General features: G+C 32.7%; 1 protein-coding gene across 1 annotated transcript; it reads right to left on the bottom strand.

The window, feature by feature from the left end:
• Positions 1 to 1,362: 1,362 nt before the first annotated feature.
• Positions 1,363 to 5,334, bottom strand: LOC119616254 (uncharacterized protein K02A2.6-like). Its single transcript, XM_037972583.1, has one exon. It carries the CDS (start codon positions 5,332 to 5,334, stop codon positions 1,363 to 1,365), a length of 3,972 nt encoding a protein of 1,323 aa, XP_037828511.1.
• Positions 5,335 to 22,652: the final 17,318 nt, after the last annotated feature.

Raw genomic sequence — 22,652 nt, 5'->3', positions numbered from 1 at the left:
TCATATGTAGGGTAGAAGGGGGATCATATAAATTCCAATCTTTCCTACTACTATCTTTTAACTATTCCACATTGACCAAAAACGGCTATACTCAATACTAGTAATTTTGCTCTCATCTAGTGTACGAATAATATGTATGTATGCAATTGTTTCTACAATTGTGTATACCGGCTTTTTAACAATTGTCATGGCACGTCTCAATTAGTTATTTTTATTAAAGATTTCTTTTTTCATGTGGTCAAAAAAGTATTTTTTCAAAAAATCTTAACAAATTTAATTTGTATATATTGCGGAAAAATATTGTAATACTCATGCTAAATATTAGTTTCTAAATTATTTTGACATTTCGATTTTAATTGAACTACAAGCATTTTAAAACAATTATTTTTTCGATTTTTTTTTTTTTCAAATATTTTATGAAGTATGTGACGATTTTGCAACTAATTGTTCTAAATACAGTGTATTCGAATTTGGTTGTACTTTGAAAAGAAACATAATTTAATAATATTTTTGCGTGTGAAATGAATAATTAAATTTGTTATATTGTCTACTAGAAAGCCCTAAGGTTTAATATCGCACTCTGTTAAATTTGGAAAAATTACATTTACTTAAATTAATTTAACTTTTTGATACCCTCCACCACCATCAGTGGTGATAGAGGGTATATATAAGTTTGTCGTTCCGTGTGTAACACCAAGAAATATTCTTCTAAGACCCAACAAAGTATATATATTCTGGATCCTTATGAAATTCTGAGTCAATTTAGCTATGTCCGTCTGTCCGTATGTCTGTCTGTCTGTGTAAAACACGCTCACGTTAAAACTAAGCAAAGGAAATCAACCAAATTCACCCAAAACATTTATTGTTATTCTAAGCAGTTTGGTATTGAAAATCAGCAAAATCGGTTCACAACGTAAAAAGTTATGAGTGATCAATTATGTTCAAAATCTTTACAATCGATCCAATATTTCCCATAGCCCCCATACAAAGGTATATATTCCCGGAAATTTGTTTATCGTTAATAACTCCCTCAAATATATCGGTATCAACACAAAATTTTGTACATGCAAATATAATATGAGCAGAAATCATACCTGTATTGATTCTAATAGAATGATTATATACAACAATCATATACTTTATGTTTTGGTGTGTTTACACAAGCATATGATTGATGTATGATCAAGCATCTTTATTAAAACTAATAAGGTGTTTACACATTAAATAAAGAGGGTGTTTACATATACAACATCTCCCCTTTTTGAGATATAATAATATAATAATATATAACTTATGGTATATTAGTAAAGTACTTATTAATACATAAAAAAAAATTTTAAAATAATTGTCTCATTTTAAAGCTTACAAATTTAATTTTTCTGGCTGTTTTACAATTCTGCCACTTTTTGTAATATACTTATTTTCATTAGTTACTTCAGGATTCACTAAGCATTTTTTACTTTGATTTTCTTCATTAATATTACCCTCAATACCATCATCATTATTTAATTCAACTCCTACTGTATCGGTTAATTCCGAATCCTTATTTTCTTGATTTTCTACTAATATATTTCCAGAAGTCTTTATATGTTGTTGATTTCTTCGGTATATAACATCCTTAGTATCCTTTATTAAAAATGATTTTGGCTCTTTGCAATTCTCAATTACCTGACCAGGAAACCAACAGCCTGTAGGTGTTTTCTTAAACATGACATTGTCTCCTTTCTTAACAGGTTCAATTTTTTTCGCTCCCCTATTATAATATTCGGAAGATTTTTTAATATTTGCATTTAAATTTTTCTTATATTCCATTTGATTTACCAGTTTTGGTTGGAAATTTTCCGTGACAGATGGTATTTTTGTTCGGAGAGACCTTGACATAAGCAATTCTGCAGGGCTGGGCAAATTGCCCTTAGGTGTTGTTCTATAATGCAGCAATGCTACATACGGATCTGATTTACTTTCGTAAGATTTCAACATTAATTTTTTAATTGTTTGGATTGAACGTTCAGCCAAACCGTTAGATCTGGGTAAATATGGGCTCGACGTTTTATGGTCAATTCCCCAACCATCACAAAATGCTTTAAAATTATTGGAATTATATGGAGGACCATTATCTGTCACCAAAATATGTGGAATGCCATGTCGCGAGAAAATTGATTTCAATTTCGAAATAACCTGTGAACTATTATATCCCGAATTCAATGATTCGATTTCAATATATTTCGAATAATAGTCAACAATGAGTATATACATTTTCTTTCTAAATTCGAATAGATCACAACCCAGCTTAAACCATGGTATATCAACAATTTCATGAGGTGTCATTTCAGATTTTGGATTAGAATTCTGGTATCGCATGCAACTTTCACAATTGGTGACAATGTTTTCAATGTCATTATATATGCCTGGCCAATAAACTGACTGCCTTGCCAAATTCTTGCATCGTTGAATCCCCAAATGGCCCTCATGAATTTTGTTAAGAATTGATTTACGTAAACATTTCGGAATCAATATTTGATTATTTTTTAGCAAAATATCATCCAAAATAGAAATTTCATCTTTGACCTTGTAGTATGGCATTACATCCTGATCAACATTTTTCTTATTCTCTGGCCAACCGTTTTTAACAAATTCAACTATTTTCATAAAAGTAACATCATTTCTAGAATGCTCTTTTACATCTTTAATATTTGAAAATGGCACCTCTAAATGTGAGGCTATAAAATTGCAGTGAAGTGAAATTTCTTTATCCATTTCCGTAAAATTAGATTCCGTTAGTGGAGCCCTTGACAAGGTATCAGCGATATGCAAGTATTTTCCTGGTTTGTAGACAACTGATATATCATAAGTTTGCAAACGCAGCATAAACCGTTGTAGCCTGTTTGGTATTTTAAAAAGAGGTTTGTCAAACAAATTAACCAGGGGCTTGTGGTCTGTTTCAACCAAAACTTTTGAGCCATAAATGAATTGATGGAATCTCGTACATCCAAAAAGTATGGCAAAAAGTTCTTTTTCAATTTGTGCATATCTTTGTTGTGCATCAGTTAACGACACTGATGCATATGCAATTGGATGGTTTTCATGCATTATTGTAGCACCCAAAGCAAATTTTGAGGCATCAACTGACAAAGTTAATTCTTTTTTGGAATCAAAATATGTCAGAACTGGAGATTTTGTAATTTCACGTTTGAGATTCTCAAACTCTTTTTCATGATTGGAAGACCAGTGCCATTGAATTTCTTTCTTCAACAGCTCTCTCAGATTTTTATTTTTCGCAGACAAGTTATCTATAAATGAGCCCAGATATGTTACCATACCCAAAAAACGCTGTAACTCCTTTACATTATTTGGTTTTGGCATATTAATAATAGATTTAATCTTTTCTTCATCAGGTCTAACACCCTTCTCATCAAAAATGTGTCCTAAGAACTTTATCTCGGATTTTAGCATTTTACATTTGGATTTATTAAATCTTAACCCGACCTTCCTGGCCCTATCAAAAACTTTCTTCAAAATGTCCAAATGTTCCTCTTTTGTAGAGGAGTGAACCAAAAAATCATCAATATAGATGACTAGGCCTGGAATATCACCAAACAATCTCACCATCTCTGCGTGAAAAATTTCCGGTCCTGCATTTATACCAAAAGGTAATCTTAAAAACCGATATCGACCAAAAGGTGTGTTGAAAGTACACAATTTAGACGATTTCTCATTTAAAGGTATCATCCAGAAGCCACTGTTGGCATCCAGTGACGAAAAATATTTTGAACCTCCTAATCGAGACTTACAATCCTCAATATTCGGAAAAGGAAAATGAGGACGCAATATAGCTTTGTTCAAGTTTCTTGGATCTAAGCAAATCCTTAAACTGCCATTTGGTTTCGATACAATAACAATAGAACTCACCCACTCTGTTGGCTCACTAATCGGTTCTATAACGTTTAATTCAGTCATTCTTTTTAATTCATTTTTAAGCTTGTCATGTAATTTAAATGGAATTTTGCGGGGTGGATCTACAATAGGCGAAATATTTTCACGTATTTTTAAATTACACTTATTTTGCAAAAGGCCAAGACCATTAAAAATATCGGAATAATTTTCAATCAATTTATTAATTCTCAAATTCCCATATTCAATCATATTTATATTCCTAATCAAATTCAACTTTATGGCAGACTCAAGTCCGATAATATTTCGACAAATAATATTAACAATGTAAAATTTTATGTTAAATATTTGACCTTCATAAATCACTGACAAATCAGCAAAACCTAGCACTTTTAACAGTTCACCGCTAAATGTGAATATTTTAACATTCGTATTTTTAATCATATGTTTCATATTTAATATGTTGATGGTCTCAAAAGACATAATGTTTGCCTGCGCCCCCGTATCAACTTGACATACAATTTTGTTGTTGTTTATGTTTACCTCCACATTCCACTCGACTTTTGATGTTTTTCTAGACAGCGCACCTACAAACAAGTCTTCTTCTTCTTCTTCCTTGTCAACCTCATCATCTGCATACACATATTTTACGTATTTTTTCTTTAAAAAACACATCTTCTCAAAATGTCCCATTTTACCGCAATTATGACATTTAACCCTTAATGCTGGGCACCTGTTGTTATGTACCTGACCACATCTTGTACAATTATTCACATTGGATTGTTTCTTCATGTTCATCTGCTTCATTTTTTGTTTGTTTCCCAAATAATTGATAGATATCTCTGGATCATCCATTTGTTGTAGGGTTTTTGAGTTTTCTTTGGCTATTGCCATGCTTTTGGCTATATCAATAGCTTTCTCAAGGCTAATTCCACCTTCCGACAGCAACCTTTCTCGTACATGTCCCATTCTTGATGAGAGACCACATGTAAATACATCTCTTACCAGGCTTTCCCGTAAGGTACCAAATTCACAACTGAGACTTAGGTTTCTCAAAAGAGTGACATAATCATCAATTGACTGGTCAGCTTGTTGTTGACACATAAAAAATTTGTGCCTTTCCATGGCAATATTAACTTTTGGTACGAAGTATAATTCAAATTTTGACACAAGATTTTCATAACCGACCGTGTCGACATCTTCATTAAATGAATAAAAAATGTCCAAAGCACCGCTACCAAGATGATGGAGTAAAAGAGCCACCTTACGTTGATCCGAAGCACTTTCTAAATTGGAAGCTCTCAGAAATATTTTAAATTGTGTATGCCACATCTTCCATTCCCTAGCCATATTGCTCGCTCTTAGATTTATCTGCGACAGTGTCACATTGCACAACTGTCCACTAGCTTCACTGGAATTGTGTTTTTCTTCATTAGTCGACATTATCGTTTTAAGTTTGTTTTAAAATTTTTTTTTTATATATTCTATTCGCAAATTTTATTTACGCAGCCACTTCTGACACCATGTATTGATTCTAATAGAATGATTATATACAACAATCATATACTTTATGTTTTGGTGTGTTTACACAAGCATATGATTGATGTATGATCAAGCATCTTTATTAAAACTAATAAGGTGTTTACACATTAAATAAAGAGGGTGTTTACATATACAACAATACCATCAACGTAGATCTCTGTCGGTCCAAAATTGGTCATAGCTCCCATATAAGGTCCACTTCCGAAAATCACTTAAAAACACATATTTCATTGTCAAATAAAGTTATCGTAATAAAATTCGACATAAATATATTTTGTCTAAATATGAATAGGTAGGTAGGTCGATAGGAGGATGTATACTACATCAAATCCGAAGAAATACTCGGGCCTGTTGTGCGCTCCTTATCATGAAAAAAAAAGAATTATTTTTCAGTGTTCAGAAACTCAGTTTAATGAACGTGATTCCTAAGAATCTACCAATCAGTGTTAGTCAGGAATGTTATTTCCGGAATAACATCACTTCCAAGATACTTGGATCTAACTTCGACGAATGCCTGGCAGTGGCAAAGAAAGTGCTCCAGAGTTTCACTGTCCTCTCCCCATGCTCTACTTTCGTCTGAATCCGCACGTCCAATTTTGCATAGATGTGCTCGTAGTCCTGTGTGTCCACTCAGAATACGTACCATCATACTAACTTCAGACTTGCTCATTTTGAGGAGATTTTTCGTCTTGCTCTCATCAGGGTCACCCCATAGGATCTTCGTGGTTCTACCCACTGTTTCATTATTCCAAGAGGCCTTATGGGATTCTCTCACCCATATTTTTAGTTCAGCTTTTGTTGCGTCGAATGGTTTTGCGTTTGTCAGGTTAACTGCCTCGAGCTCCCTTCCCTTTAAAGCTATTACATTCGCCCTTTCGTTACCGACTACTCCCGAGTAGGCTGGTACCCATATGATGTGAACCTTACCTCTGGGAGAGTATTCAGTTAAAGCTTTCTTACAATCCAATACGGTCTTAGATTTAGTTCTATCGCCTGATATCGCCCTAATTGCCTTCTGGCTGTCGGTAAATATATTAAGCGCTGTGGGCGCCATATTTATTCTAATCCAATTTACGCATTCCGTTATTGCTCGTACTTCTGCCTGGAAGCTTGTGTTATGATTTGGTAAACGGTGGTATATTTCAGTTTCTGGGTCTTCAATATAGAAACCCAGCCCCAATTTGTCCCCCAATTTAGAGCCATCCGTGTAACAACGGATTCCTAATGGTATTTGCTCTAATGTTCCGCTTGACCAAGACATTCTATCTGGGATCAGCGTTTCAAAGTTTCCGACATATTCTGTGTCTGGTATACGATCAGGCACGTCCGATGATTGTGTATAACCTTCCAATGTGTCCAGTATATATTGATGACGTGTCCTATAACCGCTTTTGGCCAGTTCGCCTAAAGTAAAGAGCCGTTCGGCTGTAAGCGCCGCCTCATATCTTAAATATGTTTCAATGGTTGGAATATCTAGCAACGTTTCCAGAGCCTTGGTTGAAGTAGTACACATGGCACCACTTATACCCAAGCAGCATGTACGCTGAACTCCCTGTAGTAGTTTGATATTGCACTTTTTGTCTAAAGCAGTCCACCAGATTATTCAAGCATAAGCTAGAATTGGTCTAATAACACTTTTATAAAGCCAATTTTTCATAATAGGACTAAGACCCCATTTCATGCCTATAGTTCTCCTACATATCGCCCAGCACCGATGTAACTTGTTGATCCTATCCTCTATGTGGTGTCTCCATTTTAATTTCCGGTCGAGGATTACACCTAAGTACTTAACTTTGTCTGTCACTGGTATCTTCTTGCCCAGGAAGCAAGGTTCAGTATACGTAGAAATTTTTGTCTTTCTTGTGAAAAGACAGATTTCCGTTTTTCCGGGTTAACATTGAGGCCTCTCGGTTGAGCCGAGCTCAAGGCTGTATTCAGAGCCACCTCAGCTCTTCTACACAAGTAATTTGGATCCTTTCCCTTTAAAAGTATTACGAGATTGTCTGCATAGCAGACAGGTCTAAGTCCTTTCTCAGTTAGGGTCCTTAGGAGGCTATTAATCGTGGTAACCCAGAGTAAAGGTGACAAAATGCCACCATGTGGTATACCGCGAAATACCTTTTTCCTGATAGTTATATCGTACATCTCGCAGCTTATCCATCTGTTCCTTAGCATGTGGTTGATCCAGTTACGGAGCACCCGGTCAACATAAAACTGGTCTAGGAATTGGATAAGAGTATCAGTGTGCACGTTATTGAAGGCGCCTTCGATGTCAATGCATACCGCCAGTGTATACAGTTTGCTATCAAAGGATGAACCTATGTAGTGGACAACTTCGTTTAAAGCGGTTTCCACCGATCGTCCCTTTACATAAGCATGCTGCTTAAATTTTAGGTCTTTGTCGGGTATACTGCTTTTCACCATACTATCAACTATCCGTTCCAAGATTTTAAGTAGGAAGGACTTAAGACTTATCGGTCGATAAGACTTAGGTGTCGAATAGCTAGGTTTCCCTGGTTTAGGTATAAATATGTGAATTTCAAGCATGCAGTGAATATCTGAGACAGATGTACGGAAACGAGTCCCGCCTCCATCTGTAAGAGTGCCGGGAAAATGCCATCCGGCCCTGCAGCTGTATAGGGAGCGAAGCCCTTGATTACCCCTTTAACCATATCAGATGTAATTACAATTTCCGTGTTAGCCTCCCCTTCCTCCAATATCGGTTCATCTATGTTATTCGATATACCGGGTGGAAAATGAGAGTCCATTAGGAGTTTCATTGTCTCCTCCATATCCTCCAGCCTCCTACCCGTATCATCGACCATAGATTCTGGTTGGACATGAGTTTTGGATAGGAATTTTTTTATCTTCGATACGTCATTTACGCTGTCTACCTGTTCACAGAAAAGTTTCCAGGAGTCTCGTTTGGCTTTACGAACAATTTTCTTATATTCACCAAGTTTACTACGATACTCATCCCAGTATACTGCGGTCTTTTTACGCCGTGCCCGGTTAAATAGTTTGCGAAGAGTTTTACCAAGGTTCCGGATCTCCCCGGTTACCCAGGGTTTCTCCTGGGCAGATCTCCGCTCTCGCAGAGGGCAGCTGTCCTCGAACGATTCAACCAAGGCACTTGTGAGCATTTCTACTTTGGCGTCTATGTCCTCTTTTTTTTGACATTGAAAAGTTTTCTGACATAAACGGTTCTTTAGTAAGGAACTGAACATTGTCCAATTAGTTTTAGACTTATTCCGAAACTTTATCGGCTTTGGTGGCGGCCGTAGTATTTTGAATCTTATGTACCGATTGTCAGAAAAGGAGTGCTCGTCCGAAACTCTCCAATCCTGAATTTCGTTTATAAGCTCTTCTGAACATATAGTTATATCTAATACTTCTTCTCTGATTCTATTGACGAAGGTAGCTTTATTACCTAAGTTCGATGTGATCAAGCCTTTAGTATTAAGTTTGTACTACCCCAAGCTACATGGTGGGAGTTGGCATCACAACCTATTACAATTTTCTTATTTTGCCTTTGTGCCTCTTCGACCAGTTTCATCAGCTCCGACGTTGGAGGTAGTGTCGGAGAATCGAAAGGCTGGTAAACAGATGCAAGGTATATGTTGCCACGACCTTGCTTCAGTACCGTTGCTTCCGATGTGGATAATCCTGTTGAGAGGACAAAACATAAATTCTTGTGACATAAGATGCATGTTCTCGGTCGAGACCCTGTATCAGCGTAGAAAAGTTGGAAATTTACGTGATTTAATCCAGAAACCTTGTTGCGAATCGTCCAAGGTTCCTGGATTAAAGCTATATGTATCTTACCTGTGTTAATTTTAGCCATCAGAGCGTTGATAGCTGTCTCGCTCCGATGGAGGTTTATTTGGATAACCTCAATCATTGTCATCCATTTAAACTGTCTTCCAGCGAGCTAGTGATCACATCCCCGCTCGTTGGATTTGACTCCTCCGGGTAACCTGAAGTGGCTATTGATGCAGTGGGTACCATTGATGGCACTGCGGTGTCCTTATCAGGCATAGGAAGAGCAGTCTTTTTAATCGACACTTTCCCAATTTTGGACAGCACTGCTGTTCTGTCTTATATGTCTTATAAATATGAATAACTCTACTAAATTTTTTCCGCATGGGCCCATAATTGGTCATAGCTCCCATATAAGGTCCACTTCCGAAAATCACTTAAACGCATATATTTCATTGAATTCTAAAGCTATCGGGAATATGTTTTGTGCTATCGACTTGAATATGTTTTGTGTACATTCAAATCATTCCACTAAATTTTTTACGGATCGGTCCATTATTGGTCATAGCTCCCATATAAGGCCCACTTCCGAATATCACTTAAAAGCACATATCTCATTATCAAATAAAGCTATCTTGATAAAATTCGACACAAATATATTTTGTCTTTATATGAGTCACTCTACGAAATTTTTTCCGGATAGGCTCATAATTGGTCATAGCTCCAATATAAGGTCCACTTCCGAAAATCACTTAAACGCATAAATTTCATTAAATTCTAAAGCTATAAGGATAAAATTCGACACAAATATGTTTTGTGTACATATAAATCATTCTACCACTTTTTCCTGGATCGGTCCATTATTGGTCATAGCTCCGACATAAGTCCCACTTCTAAAAATCACTTAAAGGCACATATTTCATTGTCAAATAAAGTTATCTTGGTAAAATTCGACACAAATATGTTTTGTCTTTATATGAATTACTCTACGAAATTTTTTCAGGATAGGCTCCCATAGAGGGTCCACTTACGAAAATCACTTAAACGCATATATTTCTTTGAATAATAAAGCTATCGGGATAAACTTGAATATGTTTTGTGAGCATATAAATCATTCTACCAAATTTTTTTTCGGATTGGTCCATATATGGTAATATCTTCTATATAAGGTCCACTTCAAGAAAATCACTTAAACGCACATATTTCATTATCAAATAAAGATATCTTGATTTCTGTAAGGTCATAGCTCCTATACATATTAGAGTTCTGCATCGAATAACTTATCTTATCGGTCGATAATTGGTCACAACTCCCATGTAAGGACCATTTCCGAAAATTACTCAAATGCACATTGAAAATCAAAGTTATCGGGATAAAATTCGACACAAATGTGTATTTTGTATTTATATATATATTCTACGGAATTTTTTTCCGGATCGGTCCATAAGTTGTCTTAGTTCTCATAAAAAATAAAATTCAAAATGAGTATGTTCTGAGTACAGATTCTGTTAAAATGTTTTTGAACTGGCCTATTAATATAAATATATTGCTGGACCTAATTAAAATTAGTTTGACATATGCATAAATGTTAATACCAAAGAATATAAAGAAATTGGAGCTTGTCAGTTGGTACGTAAAGGAGTTGTCATTCGGTACCTAACTCTAAGTATACACAGTGGGGCAGAATCGAAATTTTTTGGAAATAAATCTGGCATTTCTAAACGGCTGATCCGATCGGTATAAAATTTGGCGTGAGCGTAGCGTATTCGAGTTTAAGTTTTGAAGATGAACCCCGCAGATGCCCCAGGGACGGCTCAAAGTAGGGTACCTACGACATGTAAAATTTTTAAACTCGTGTCATTTTTTTGTTTTTCATCCAAAGATTTTTATATTTTTTGAAAGCGCTCGACGAGATCTTGAAAAAACATGCTTGGACATACTACTTATCTCTTATAATATCCGAGTTATATGCATTTAAAAATTTAGTGATACAAAATTTACCATACCTTGGTCCGCCTTTTTTTGAATACCGGGCGTAATTTTGGACCAAATGGACCAGATCAATATCATTTACAGATCCAAAAATATACGTTTTTTAATTTAAAAATTCAAAAAATTTTAGATTTTTGCCGTTTTTTTTGCCAAAAATGTGTCTTAACTCTTTTATTAATAAAATAAAATTTTCTTTAAGAACATATAACAATTTTATAGTTTTATAAAAGGTATCTTTACGCAGAACGCTTTGGCATAAAAAACTTGTCCTATTTTTTGAAAATGTTGCCACTGCGTCCTTCCGAATATGACCTATTTTTTTATCAAAATTTCAACTTTGGGCGACATGTTCTAAAATCCCAAAGCTGGGATCAGAAAACTGAAGCAGTTTTGGAAACCTCAATATGTTTTCTATTTACTCCAAAAGTATTTTCCCAGCCCTGAAAGAAATGTGTACCCTATGGGCAAAAAAGTAAAAATCCCATTTTTGGGATTTTCATTCCTATTTTTGGGAATTGCGGGATGCCCTTTGACCTTTTCAATTTTTTTTTTGCATTTTCTTATTTGAAATGACAAATTTAACAAGCGTTGAAAATTTCATTGAGTTTTGTTCATAAATAAAGATTTTGTCATATATTACATATTTGTTTAATTTCTAAAACTATGATTTATATCAAATATATATATATTTAATAGGGTCGCAGATAGCTACAACAATTTAGTCCATATTTATCCCTTAATATAATTTTTTAGTTAGATATGGAAATTCTCGACCCTTTACAAAAAATTTCAAGCCAATATCTCAATTACATTCAAAAATATGTTCATTTAAACCTGTGTCCTTTAATTTCATCTTTTTCATATTTTAGTATTAAATATGACAGAACATATTTAAATCTTATATTTACCTATTTTCTATTTGTTTGCTTATTCTTATAATTGAAAGGTCCTATTATGCTTAAATTTTCAGAAATTTATAGCTATTTTTTACCTAAGATCATTTCGTTCTGCTTCGTTTATGATCATGTAGGTAAAAATATACAGGTAATGATAATTTCGATTCATTAACTAATAAGAAATATCAATGACTGAATTACAGGTTATAGTAATATAGTCCTAAATGTTAATAGGTAGACAATTCGTAATTTTTTACTTTTTAATACCTGTATCGGAAATGACAAGAATTGGTATATAAGTAAACTTCTCAGACTTTAAGTACCATATTTAATAAATCTACAATGAAAGGGCCAGAAAGAATTGAAGAAATTTCAAATTATATAAAAACTACATATAGTAGAAAAGTAGACAAAACAGGCATATCAAAAATTGAAAACTTTTTGATGTAAAAAGTAAGTCTATGGATGGAAATCAAAAGAAATTTCGATTAAAATTTTGTAGTTGGATGGAAACTACTACGAAAATCTCAACTTACAACACATCAACAGGAGCGCCTTGCAAGTCATACGAAGACTTATGTTCAAGGTCAAAAAAAAAAGAGTGTCACACAAAAACTTTTTTCAATCTCAAATGAGGAAATTGCTGATACATTTAACGAAATGCTGAAAAAGGAAAACCAACCTATGGATGCCGTACATATTGCAACTATTCTTCCTAATGCATCACCAAAACGACTTAAGCGAATTGTGGAAAGTATACCAACTCCAACATCACAATCATATTTTACTGAAGAGGAAGCAATAGCGCTTATGTTGGAACTGGGTCTCAGTCAACATTTATTTTATCAAAGTTATCGGGATAAAATTCGACACAAATGTGTATTTTGTATTTATATATATATTCTACGGAATTTTTTTCCGGATCGGTCCATAAGTTGTCTTAGTTCTCATAAAAAATAAAATTCAAAATGAGTATGTTCTGAGTACAGATTCTGTTAAAATGTTTTTGAACTGGCCTATTAATATAAATATATTGCTGGACCTAATTAAAATTAGTTTGACATATGCATAAATGTTAATACCAAAGAATATAAAGAAATTGGAGCTTGTCAGTTGGTACGTAAAGGAGTTGTCATTCGGTACCTAACTCTAAGTATACACAGTGGGGCAGAATCGAAATTTTTTGGAAATAAATCTGGCATTTCTAAACGGCTGATCCGATCGGTATAAAATTTGGCGTGAGCGTAGCGTATTCGAGTTTAAGTTTTGAAGATGAACCCCGCAGATGCCCCAGGGACGGCTCAAAGTAGGGTACCTACGACATGTAAAATTTTTAAACTCGTGTCATTTTTTTGTTTTTCATCCAAAGATTTTTATATTTTTTGAAAGCGCTCGACGAGATCTTGAAAAAACATGCTTGGACATACTACTTATCTCTTATAATATCCGAGTTATATGCATTTAAAAATTTAGTGATACAAAATTTACCATACCTTGGTCCGCCTTTTTTTGAATACCGGGCGTAATTTTGGACCAAATGGACCAGATCAATATCATTTACAGATCCAAAAATATACGTTTTTTAATTTAAAAATTCAAAAAATTTTAGATTTTTGCCGTTTTTTTTGCCAAAAATGTGTCTTAACTCTTTTATTAATAAAATAAAATTTTCTTTAAGAACATATAACAATTTTATAGTTTTCTAAAAGGTATCTTTACGCAGAACGCTTTGGCGTAAAAAACTTGTCCTATTTTTTGAAAATGTTGCCACTGCGTCCTTCCGAATATGACCTATTTTTTATCAAAATTTCAACTTTGGGCGACATGTTCTAAAATCTTAAAGCTGGGATCAGAAAACTGAAGCAGTTTTGGAAACCTCAATATGTTTTCTATTTACTCCAAAAGTATTTTCCCAGCCCTGAAAGAAATGTGTACCCTATGGGCAAAAAAGTAAAAATCCCATTTTTGGGATTTTCATTCCTATTTTTGGGAATTGCGGGATGCCCTTTGACCTTTTAAATTTTTTTTTTGCATTTTCTTATTTGAAATGACAAATTTAACAAGCGTTGAAAATTTCATTGAGTTTTGTTCATAAATAAAGATTTTGTCATATATTACATATTTGTTTAATTTCTAAAACTATGATTTATATCAAAATTTTAATAGGGTCGCAGATAGCTACAACAATTTAGTCCATATTTATCCCTTAATATAATTTTTTAGTTAGATATGGAAATTCTCGACCCTTTACAAAAAATTTCAAGCCAATATCTCAATTACATTCAAAAATATGTTCATTTAAACCTGTGTCCTTTAATTTCATCTTTTTCATATTTTAGTATTAAATATGACAGAACATATTTAAATCTTATATTTACCTATTTTCTATTTGTTTGCTTATTCTTATAATTGAAAGGTCCTATTATGCTTAAATTTTCAGAAATTTATAGCTATTTTTTACCTAAGATCATTTCGTTCTGCTTCGTTTATGATCATGTAGGTAAAAATATACAGGTAATGGTAATTTCGATTCATTAACTAATAAGAAATATCAATGACTGAATTACAGGTTATAGTAATATAGTCCTAAATGTTAATAGGTAGACAATTCGTAATTTTTTACTTTTTAATACCTGTATCGGAAATGACAAGAATTGGTATATAAGTAAACTTCTCAGATTTTAAGTACCATATTTAATAAATCTACAATGAAAGGGCCAGAAAGAATTGAAGACATTTCAAATTATATAAAAACTACATATAGTAGAAAAGTAGACAAAACAGGCATATCAAAAATTGAAAACTTTTTGATGTAAAAAGTAAGTCTATGGATGGAAATCAAAAGAAATTTCGATTAAAATTTTGTAGTTGGATGGAAACTACTACGAAAATCTCAACTTACAACACATCAACAGGAGCGCCTTGCAAGTCATACGAAGACTTATGTTCAAGGTCAAAAAAAAAAGAGTGTCACACAAAAACTTTTTTCAATCTCAAATGAGGAAATTGCTGATACATTTAACGAAATGCTGAAAAAGGAAAACCAACCTATGGATGCCGTACATATTGCAACTATTCTTCCTAATGCATCACCAAAACGACTTAAGCGAATTGTGGAAAGTATACCAACTCCAACATCACAATCATATTTTACTGAAGAGGAAGCAATAGCGCTTATGTTGGAACTGGGTCTCAGTCAACATTTATTTTATCAAAGTTATCGGGATAAAATTCGACACAAATGTGTATTTTGTATTTATATATATATTCTACGGAATTTTTTTCCGGATCGGTCCATAAGTTGTCTTAGTTCTCATAAAAAATAAAATTCAAAATGAGTATGTTCTGAGTACAGATTCTGTTAAAATGTTTTTGAACTGGCCTATTAATATAAATATATTGCTGGACCTAATTAAAATTAGTTTGACATATGCATAAATGTTAATACCAAAGAATATAAAGAAATTGGAGCTTGTCAGTTGGTACGTAAAGGAGTTGTCATTCGGTACCTAACTCTAAGTATACACAGTGGGGCAGAATCGAAATTTTTTGGAAATAAATCTGGCATTTCTAAACGGCTGATCCGATCGGTATAAAATTTGGCGTGAGCGTAGCGTATTCGAGTTTAAGTTTTGAAGATGAACCCCGCAGATGCCCCAGGGACGGCTCAAAGTAGGGTACCTACGACATGTAAAATTTTTAAACTCGTGTCATTTTTTTGTTTTTCATCCAAAGATTTTTATATTTTTTGAAAGCGCTCGACGAGATCTTGAAAAAACATGCTTGGACATACTACTTATCTCTTATAATATCCGAGTTATATGCATTTAAAAATTTAGTGATACAAAATTTACCATACCTTGGTCCGCCTTTTTTTGAATACCGGGCGTAATTTTGGACCAAATGGACCAGATCAATATCATTTACAGATCCAAAAATATACGTTTTTTAATTTAAAAATTCAAAAAATTTTAGATTTTTGCCGTTTTTTTTGCCAAAAATGTGTCTTAACTCTTTTATTAATAAAATAAAATTTTCTTTAAGAACATATAACAATTTTATAGTTTTCTAAAAGGTATCTTTACGCAGAACGCTTTGGCGTAAAAAACTTGTCCTATTTTTTGAAAATGTTGCCACTGCGTCCTTCCGAATATGACCTATTTTTTATCAAAATTTCAACTTTGGGCGACATGTTCTAAAATCCCAAAGCTGGGATCAGAAAACTGAAGCAGTTTTGGAAACCTCAATATGTTTTCTATTTACTCCAAAAGTATTTTCCCAGCCCTGAAAGAAATGTGTACCCTATGGGCAAAAAAGTAAAAATCCCATTTTTGGGATTTTCATTCCTATTTTTGGGAATTGCGGGATGCCCTTTGACCTTTTCAATTTTTTTTTGCATTTTCTTATTTGAAATGACAAATTTAACAAGCGTTGAAAATTTCATTGAGTTTTGTTCATAAATAAAGATTTTGTCATATATTACATATTTGTTTAATTTCTAAAACTATGATTTATATCAAAATTTTAATAGGGTCGCAGATAGCTACAACAATTTAGTCCATATTTATCCCTTAATATAATTTTTTAGTTAGATATGGAAATTCTCGACCCTTTACAAAAAATTTCAAGCCAATATCTCAATTACATTCAAAAATATGTTCATTTAAACCTGTGTCCTTTAATTTCATCTTTTTCATATTTTAGTATTAAATATGACAGAACATATTTAAATCTTATATTTACCTATTTTCTATTTGTTTGCTTATTCTTATAATTAAAAGGTCCTATTATGCTTAAATTTTCAGAAATTTATAGCTATTTTTTACCTAAGATCATTTCGTTCTGCTTCGTTTATGATCATGTAGGTAAAAATATACAGGTAATGATAATTTCGATTCATTAACTAATAAGAAATATCAATGACTGAATTACAGGTTATAGTAATATAGTCCTAAATGTTAATAGGTAGACAATTCGTAATTTTTTACTTTGGAATACCTGTATCGGAAATGACAAGAATTGGTATATAAGTAAACTTCTCAGATTTTAAGTACCATATTTAATAAATCTACAATGAAAGGGCCAGAAAGAATTGAAGACATTTCAAATTATATAAAAACTACATATAGTAGAAAAGTAGACAAAACAGGCATATCAAAAATTGAAAACTTTTTGATGTAAAAAGTAAGTCTATGGATGGAAATCAAAAGAAATTTCGATTAAAATTTTGTAGTTGGATGGAAACTACTACGAAAATCTCAACTTACAACACATCAACAGGAGCGCCTTGCAAGTCATACGAAGACTTATGTTCAAGGTCAAAAAAAAAGAGTGTCACACAAAAACTTTTTTCAATCTCAAATGAGGAAATTGCTGATACATTTAACGAAATGCTGAAAAAGGAAAACCAACCTATGGATGCCGTACATATTGCATCTATTCTTCCTAATGCATCACCAAAACGACTTAAGCGAATTGTGGAAAGTATACCAACTCCAACATCACAATCATATTTTACTGAAGAGGAAGCAATAGCGCTTATGTTGGAACTGGGTCTCAGTCAACATTTATTTTATCAAAGTTATCGGGATAAAATTCGACACAAATGTGTATTTTGTATTTATATATATATTCTACGGAATTTTTTTCCGGATCGGTCCATAAGTTGTCTTAGTTCTCATAAAAAATAAAATTCAAAATGAGTATGTTCTGAGTACAGATTCTGTTAAAATGTTTTTGAACTGGCCTATTAATATAAATATATTGCTGGACCTAATTAAAATTAGTTTGACATATGCATAAATGTTAATACCAAAGAATATAAAGAAATTGGAGCTTGTCAGTTGGTACGTAAAGGAGTTGTCATTCGGTACCTAACTCTAAGTATACACAGTGGGGCAGAATCGAAATTTTTTGGAAATAAATCTGGCATTTCTAAACGGCTGATCCGATCGGTATAAAATTTGGCGTGAGCGTAGCGTATTCGAGTTTAAGTTTTGAAGATGAACCCCGCAGATGCCCCAGGGACGGCTCAAAGTAGGGTACCTACGACATGTAAAATTTTTAAACTCGTGTCATTTTTTTGTTTTTCATCCAAAGATTTTTATATTTTTTGAAAGCGCTCGACGAGATCTTGAAAAAACATGCTTGGACATACTACTTATCTCTTATAATATCCGAGTTATATGCATTTAAAAATTTAGTGATACAAAATTTACCATACCTTGGTCCGCCTTTTTTTGAATACCGGGCGTAATTTTGGACCAAATGGACCAGATCAATATCATTTACAGATCCAAAAATATACGTTTTTTAATTTAAAAATTCAAAAAATTTTAGATTTTTGCCGTTTTTTTTGCCAAAAATGTGTCTTAACTCTTTTATTAATAAAATAAAATTTTCTTTAAGAACATATAACAATTTTATAGTTTTCTAAAAGGTATCTTTACGCAGAACGCTTTGGCGTAAAAAACTTGTACTATTTTTTGAAAATGTTGCCACTGCGTCCTTCCGAATATGACCTATTTTTTATCAAAATTTCAACTTTGGGCGACATGTTCTAAAATCCCAAAGCTGGGATCAGAAAACTGAAGCAGTTTTGGAAACCTCAATATGTTTTCTATTTACTCCAAAAGTATTTTCCCAGCCCTGAAAGAAATGTGTACCCTATGGGCAAAAAAGTAAAAATCCCATTTTTGGGATTTTCATTCCTATTTTTGGGAATTGCGGGATGCCCTTTGACCTTTTCAATTTTTTTTTGCATTTTCTTATTTGAAATGACAAATTTAACAAGCGTTGAAAATTTCATTGAGTTTTGTTCATAAATAAAGATTTTGTCATATATTACATATTTGTTTAATTTCTAAAACTATGATTTATATCAAAATTTTAATAGGGTCGCAGATAGCTACAACAATTTAGTCCATATTTATCCCTTAATATAATTTTTTAGTTAGATATGGAAATTCTCGACCCTTTACAAAAAATTTCAAGCCAATATCTCAATTACATTCAAAAATATGTTCATTTAAACCTGTGTCCTTTAATTTCATCTCTTTCATATTTTAGTATTAAATATGACAGAACATATTTAAATCTTATATTTACCTATTTTCTATTTGTTTGCTTATTCTTATAATTGAAAGGTCCTATTATGCTTAAATTTTCAGAAATTTATAGCTATTTTTTACCTAAGATCATTTCGTTCTGCTTCGTTTATGATCATGTAGGTAAAAATATACAGGTAATGATAATTTCGATTCATTAACTAATAAGAAATATCAATGACTGAATTACAGGTTATAGTAATATAGTCCTAAATGTTAATAGGTAGACAATTCGTAATTTTTTACTTTGGAATACCTGTATCGGAAATGACAAGAATTGGTATATAAGTAAACTTCTCAGATTTTAAGTACCATATTTAATAAATCTACAATGAAAGGGCCAGAAAGAATTGAAGACATTTCAAATTATATAAAAACTACATATAGTAGAAAAGTAGACAAAACAGGCATATCAAAAATTGAAAACTTTTTGATGTAAAAAGTAAGTCTATGGATGGAAATCAAAAGAAATTTCGATTAAAATTTTGTAGTTGGATGGAAACTACTACGAAAATCTCAACTTACAACACATCAACAGGAGCGCCTTGCAAGTCATACGAAGACTTATGTTCAAGGTCAAAAAAAAAAGAGTGTCACACAAAAACTTTTTTCAATCTCAAATGAGGAAATTGCTGATACATTTAACGAAATGCTGAAAAAGGAAAACCAACCTATGGATGCCGTACATATTGCATCTATTCTTCCTAATGCATCACCAAAACGACTTAAGCGAATTGTGGAAAGTATACCAACTCCAACATCACAATCATATTTTACTGAAGAGGAAGCAATAGCGCTTATGTTGGAACTGGGTCTCAGTCAACATTTATTTTATCAAAGTTATCGGGATAAAATTCGACACAAATGTGTATTTTGTATTTATATATATATTCTACGGAATTTTTTTCCGGATCGGTCCATAAGTTGTCTTAGTTCTCATAAAAAATAAAATTCAAAATGAGTATGTTCTGAGTACAGATTCTGTTAAAATGTTTTTGAACTGGCCTATTAATATAAATATATTGCTGGACCTAATTAAAATTAGTTTGACATATGCATAAATGTTAATACCAAAGAATATAAAGAAATTGGAGCTTGTCAGTTGGTACGTAAAGGAGTTGTCATTCGGTACCTAACTCTAAGTATACACAGTGGGGCAGAATCGAAATTTTTTGGAAATAAATCTGGCATTTCTAAACGGCTGATCCGATCGGTATAAAATTTGGCGTGAGCGTAGCGTATTCGAGTTTAAGTTTTGAAGATGAACCCCGCAGATGCCCCAGGGACGGCTCAAAGTAGGGTACCTACGACATGTAAAATTTTTAAACTCGTGTCATTTTTTTGTTTTTCATCCAAAGATTTTTATATTTTTTGAAAGCGCTCGACGAGATCTTGAAAAAACATGCTTGGACATACTACTTATCTCTTATAATATCCGAGTTATATGCATTTAAAAATTTAGTGATACAAAATTTACCATACCTTGGTCCGCCTTTTTTTGAATACCGGGCGTAATTTTGGACCAAATGGACCAGATCAATATCATTTACAGATCCAAAAATATACGTTTTTTAATTTAAAAATTCAAAAAATTTTAGATTTTTGCCGTTTTTTTGCCAAAAATGTGTCTTAACTCTTTTATTAATAAAATAAAATTTTCTTTAAGAACATATAACAATTTTATAGTTTTCTAAAAGGTATCTTTACGCAGAACGCTTTGGCGTAAAAAACTTGTCCTATTTTTTGAAAATGTTGCCACTGCGTCCTTCCGAATATGACCTATTTTTTATCAAAATTTCAACTTTGGGCGACATGTTCTAAAATCCCAAAGCTGGGATCAGAAAACTGAAGCAGTTTTGGAAACCTCAATATGTTTTCTATTTACTCCAAAAGTATTTTCCCAGCCCTGAAAGAAATGTGTACCCTATGGGCAAAAAAGTAAAAATCCCATTTTTGGGATTTTCATTCCTATTTTTGGGAATTGCGGGATGCCCTTTGACCTTTTCAATTTTTTTTTTGCATTTTCTTATTTGAAATGACAAATTTAACAAGCGTTGAAAATTTCATTGAGTTTTGTTCATAAATAAAGATTTTGTCATATATTACATATTTGTTTAATTTCTAAAACTATGATTTATATCAAAATTTTAATAGGGTCGCAGATAGCTACAACAATTTAGTCCATATTTATCCCTTAATATAATTTTTTAGTTAGATATGGAAATTCTCGACCCTTTACAAAAAATTTCAAGCCAATATCTCAATTACATTCAAAAATATGTTCATTTAAACCTGTGTCCTTTAATTTCATCTTTTTCATATTTTAGTATTAAATATGACAGAACATATTTAAATCTTATATTTACCTATTTTCTATTTGTTTGCTTATTCTTATAATTGAAAGGTCCTATTATGCTTAAATTTTCAGAAATTTATAGCTATTTTTTACCTAAGATCATTTCGTTCTGCTTCGTTTATGATCATGTAGGTAAAAATATACAGGTAATGATAATTTCGATTCATTAACTAATAAGAAATATCAATGACTGAATTACAGGTTATAGTAATATAGTCCTAAATGTTAATAGGTAGACAATTCGTAATTTTTTACTTTGGAATACCTGTATCGGAAATGACAAGAATTGGTATATAAGTAAACTTCTCAGATTTTAAGTACCATATTTAATAAATCTACAATGAAAGGGCCAGAATGAATTGAAGACATTTCAAATTATATAAAAACTACATATAGTAGAAAAGTAGACAAAACAGGCATATCAAAAATTGAAAACTTTTTGATGTAAAAAGTAAGTCTATGGATGGAAATCAAAAGAAATTTCGATTAAAATTTTGTAGTTGGATGGAAACTACTACGAAAATCTCAACTTACAACACATCAACAGGAGCGCCTTGCAAGTCATACGAAGACTTATGTTCAAGGTCAAAAAAAAAAGAGTGTCACACAAAAACTTTTTTCAATCTCAAATGAGGAAATTGCTGATACATTTAACGAAATGCTGAAAAAGGAAAACCAACCTATGGATGCCGTACATATTGCAACTATTCTTCCTAATGCATCACCAAAACGACTTAAGCGAATTGTGGAAAGTATACCAACTCCAACATCACAATCATATTTTACTGAAGAGGAAGCAATAGCGCTTATGTTGGAACTGGGTCTCAGTCGAAATAAGTACCAAATATTAAGGAAAGCTCTGCATGAAAAAGTACACAATATATTACCATCATACAAGGCGATCCAGGAAAAAAAAACAAACTATCCTACCATCACCTATTGCTGTTAATGATGTGGAAGCTTGTATTGATATATCATCTTTGCTCGAAAACACAGCATCAAGGATTGTGTCAGACTTTTCAGAAGACCAACTAAGGAAAATTCATAACTGTGATGTTGTCTTAATGTGTAAGTGGGGATATGACGGTTTATCACCACTTCCAGAATACA

The sequence above is a fragment of the Lucilia sericata genome, unplaced genomic scaffold, assembly GCF_015586225.1.
Source record: "Lucilia sericata isolate MDLA Ls3-8-SP2 unplaced genomic scaffold, ASM1558622v1 Contig000063F_arrow, whole genome shotgun sequence".
In the NCBI taxonomy this organism is placed as follows: Eukaryota; Metazoa; Arthropoda; class Insecta; order Diptera; family Calliphoridae; genus Lucilia; species Lucilia sericata.
This window is presented reverse-complemented; position numbering and strand designations above follow the sequence as displayed.

Coding starts and splice junctions, on each gene's coding strand:
- LOC119616254 (XM_037972583.1), bottom strand. CDS start 5,334: ATGTCGACTAATGAAGAAAAACACAATTCCAGTGAAGCTAGTGGACAG.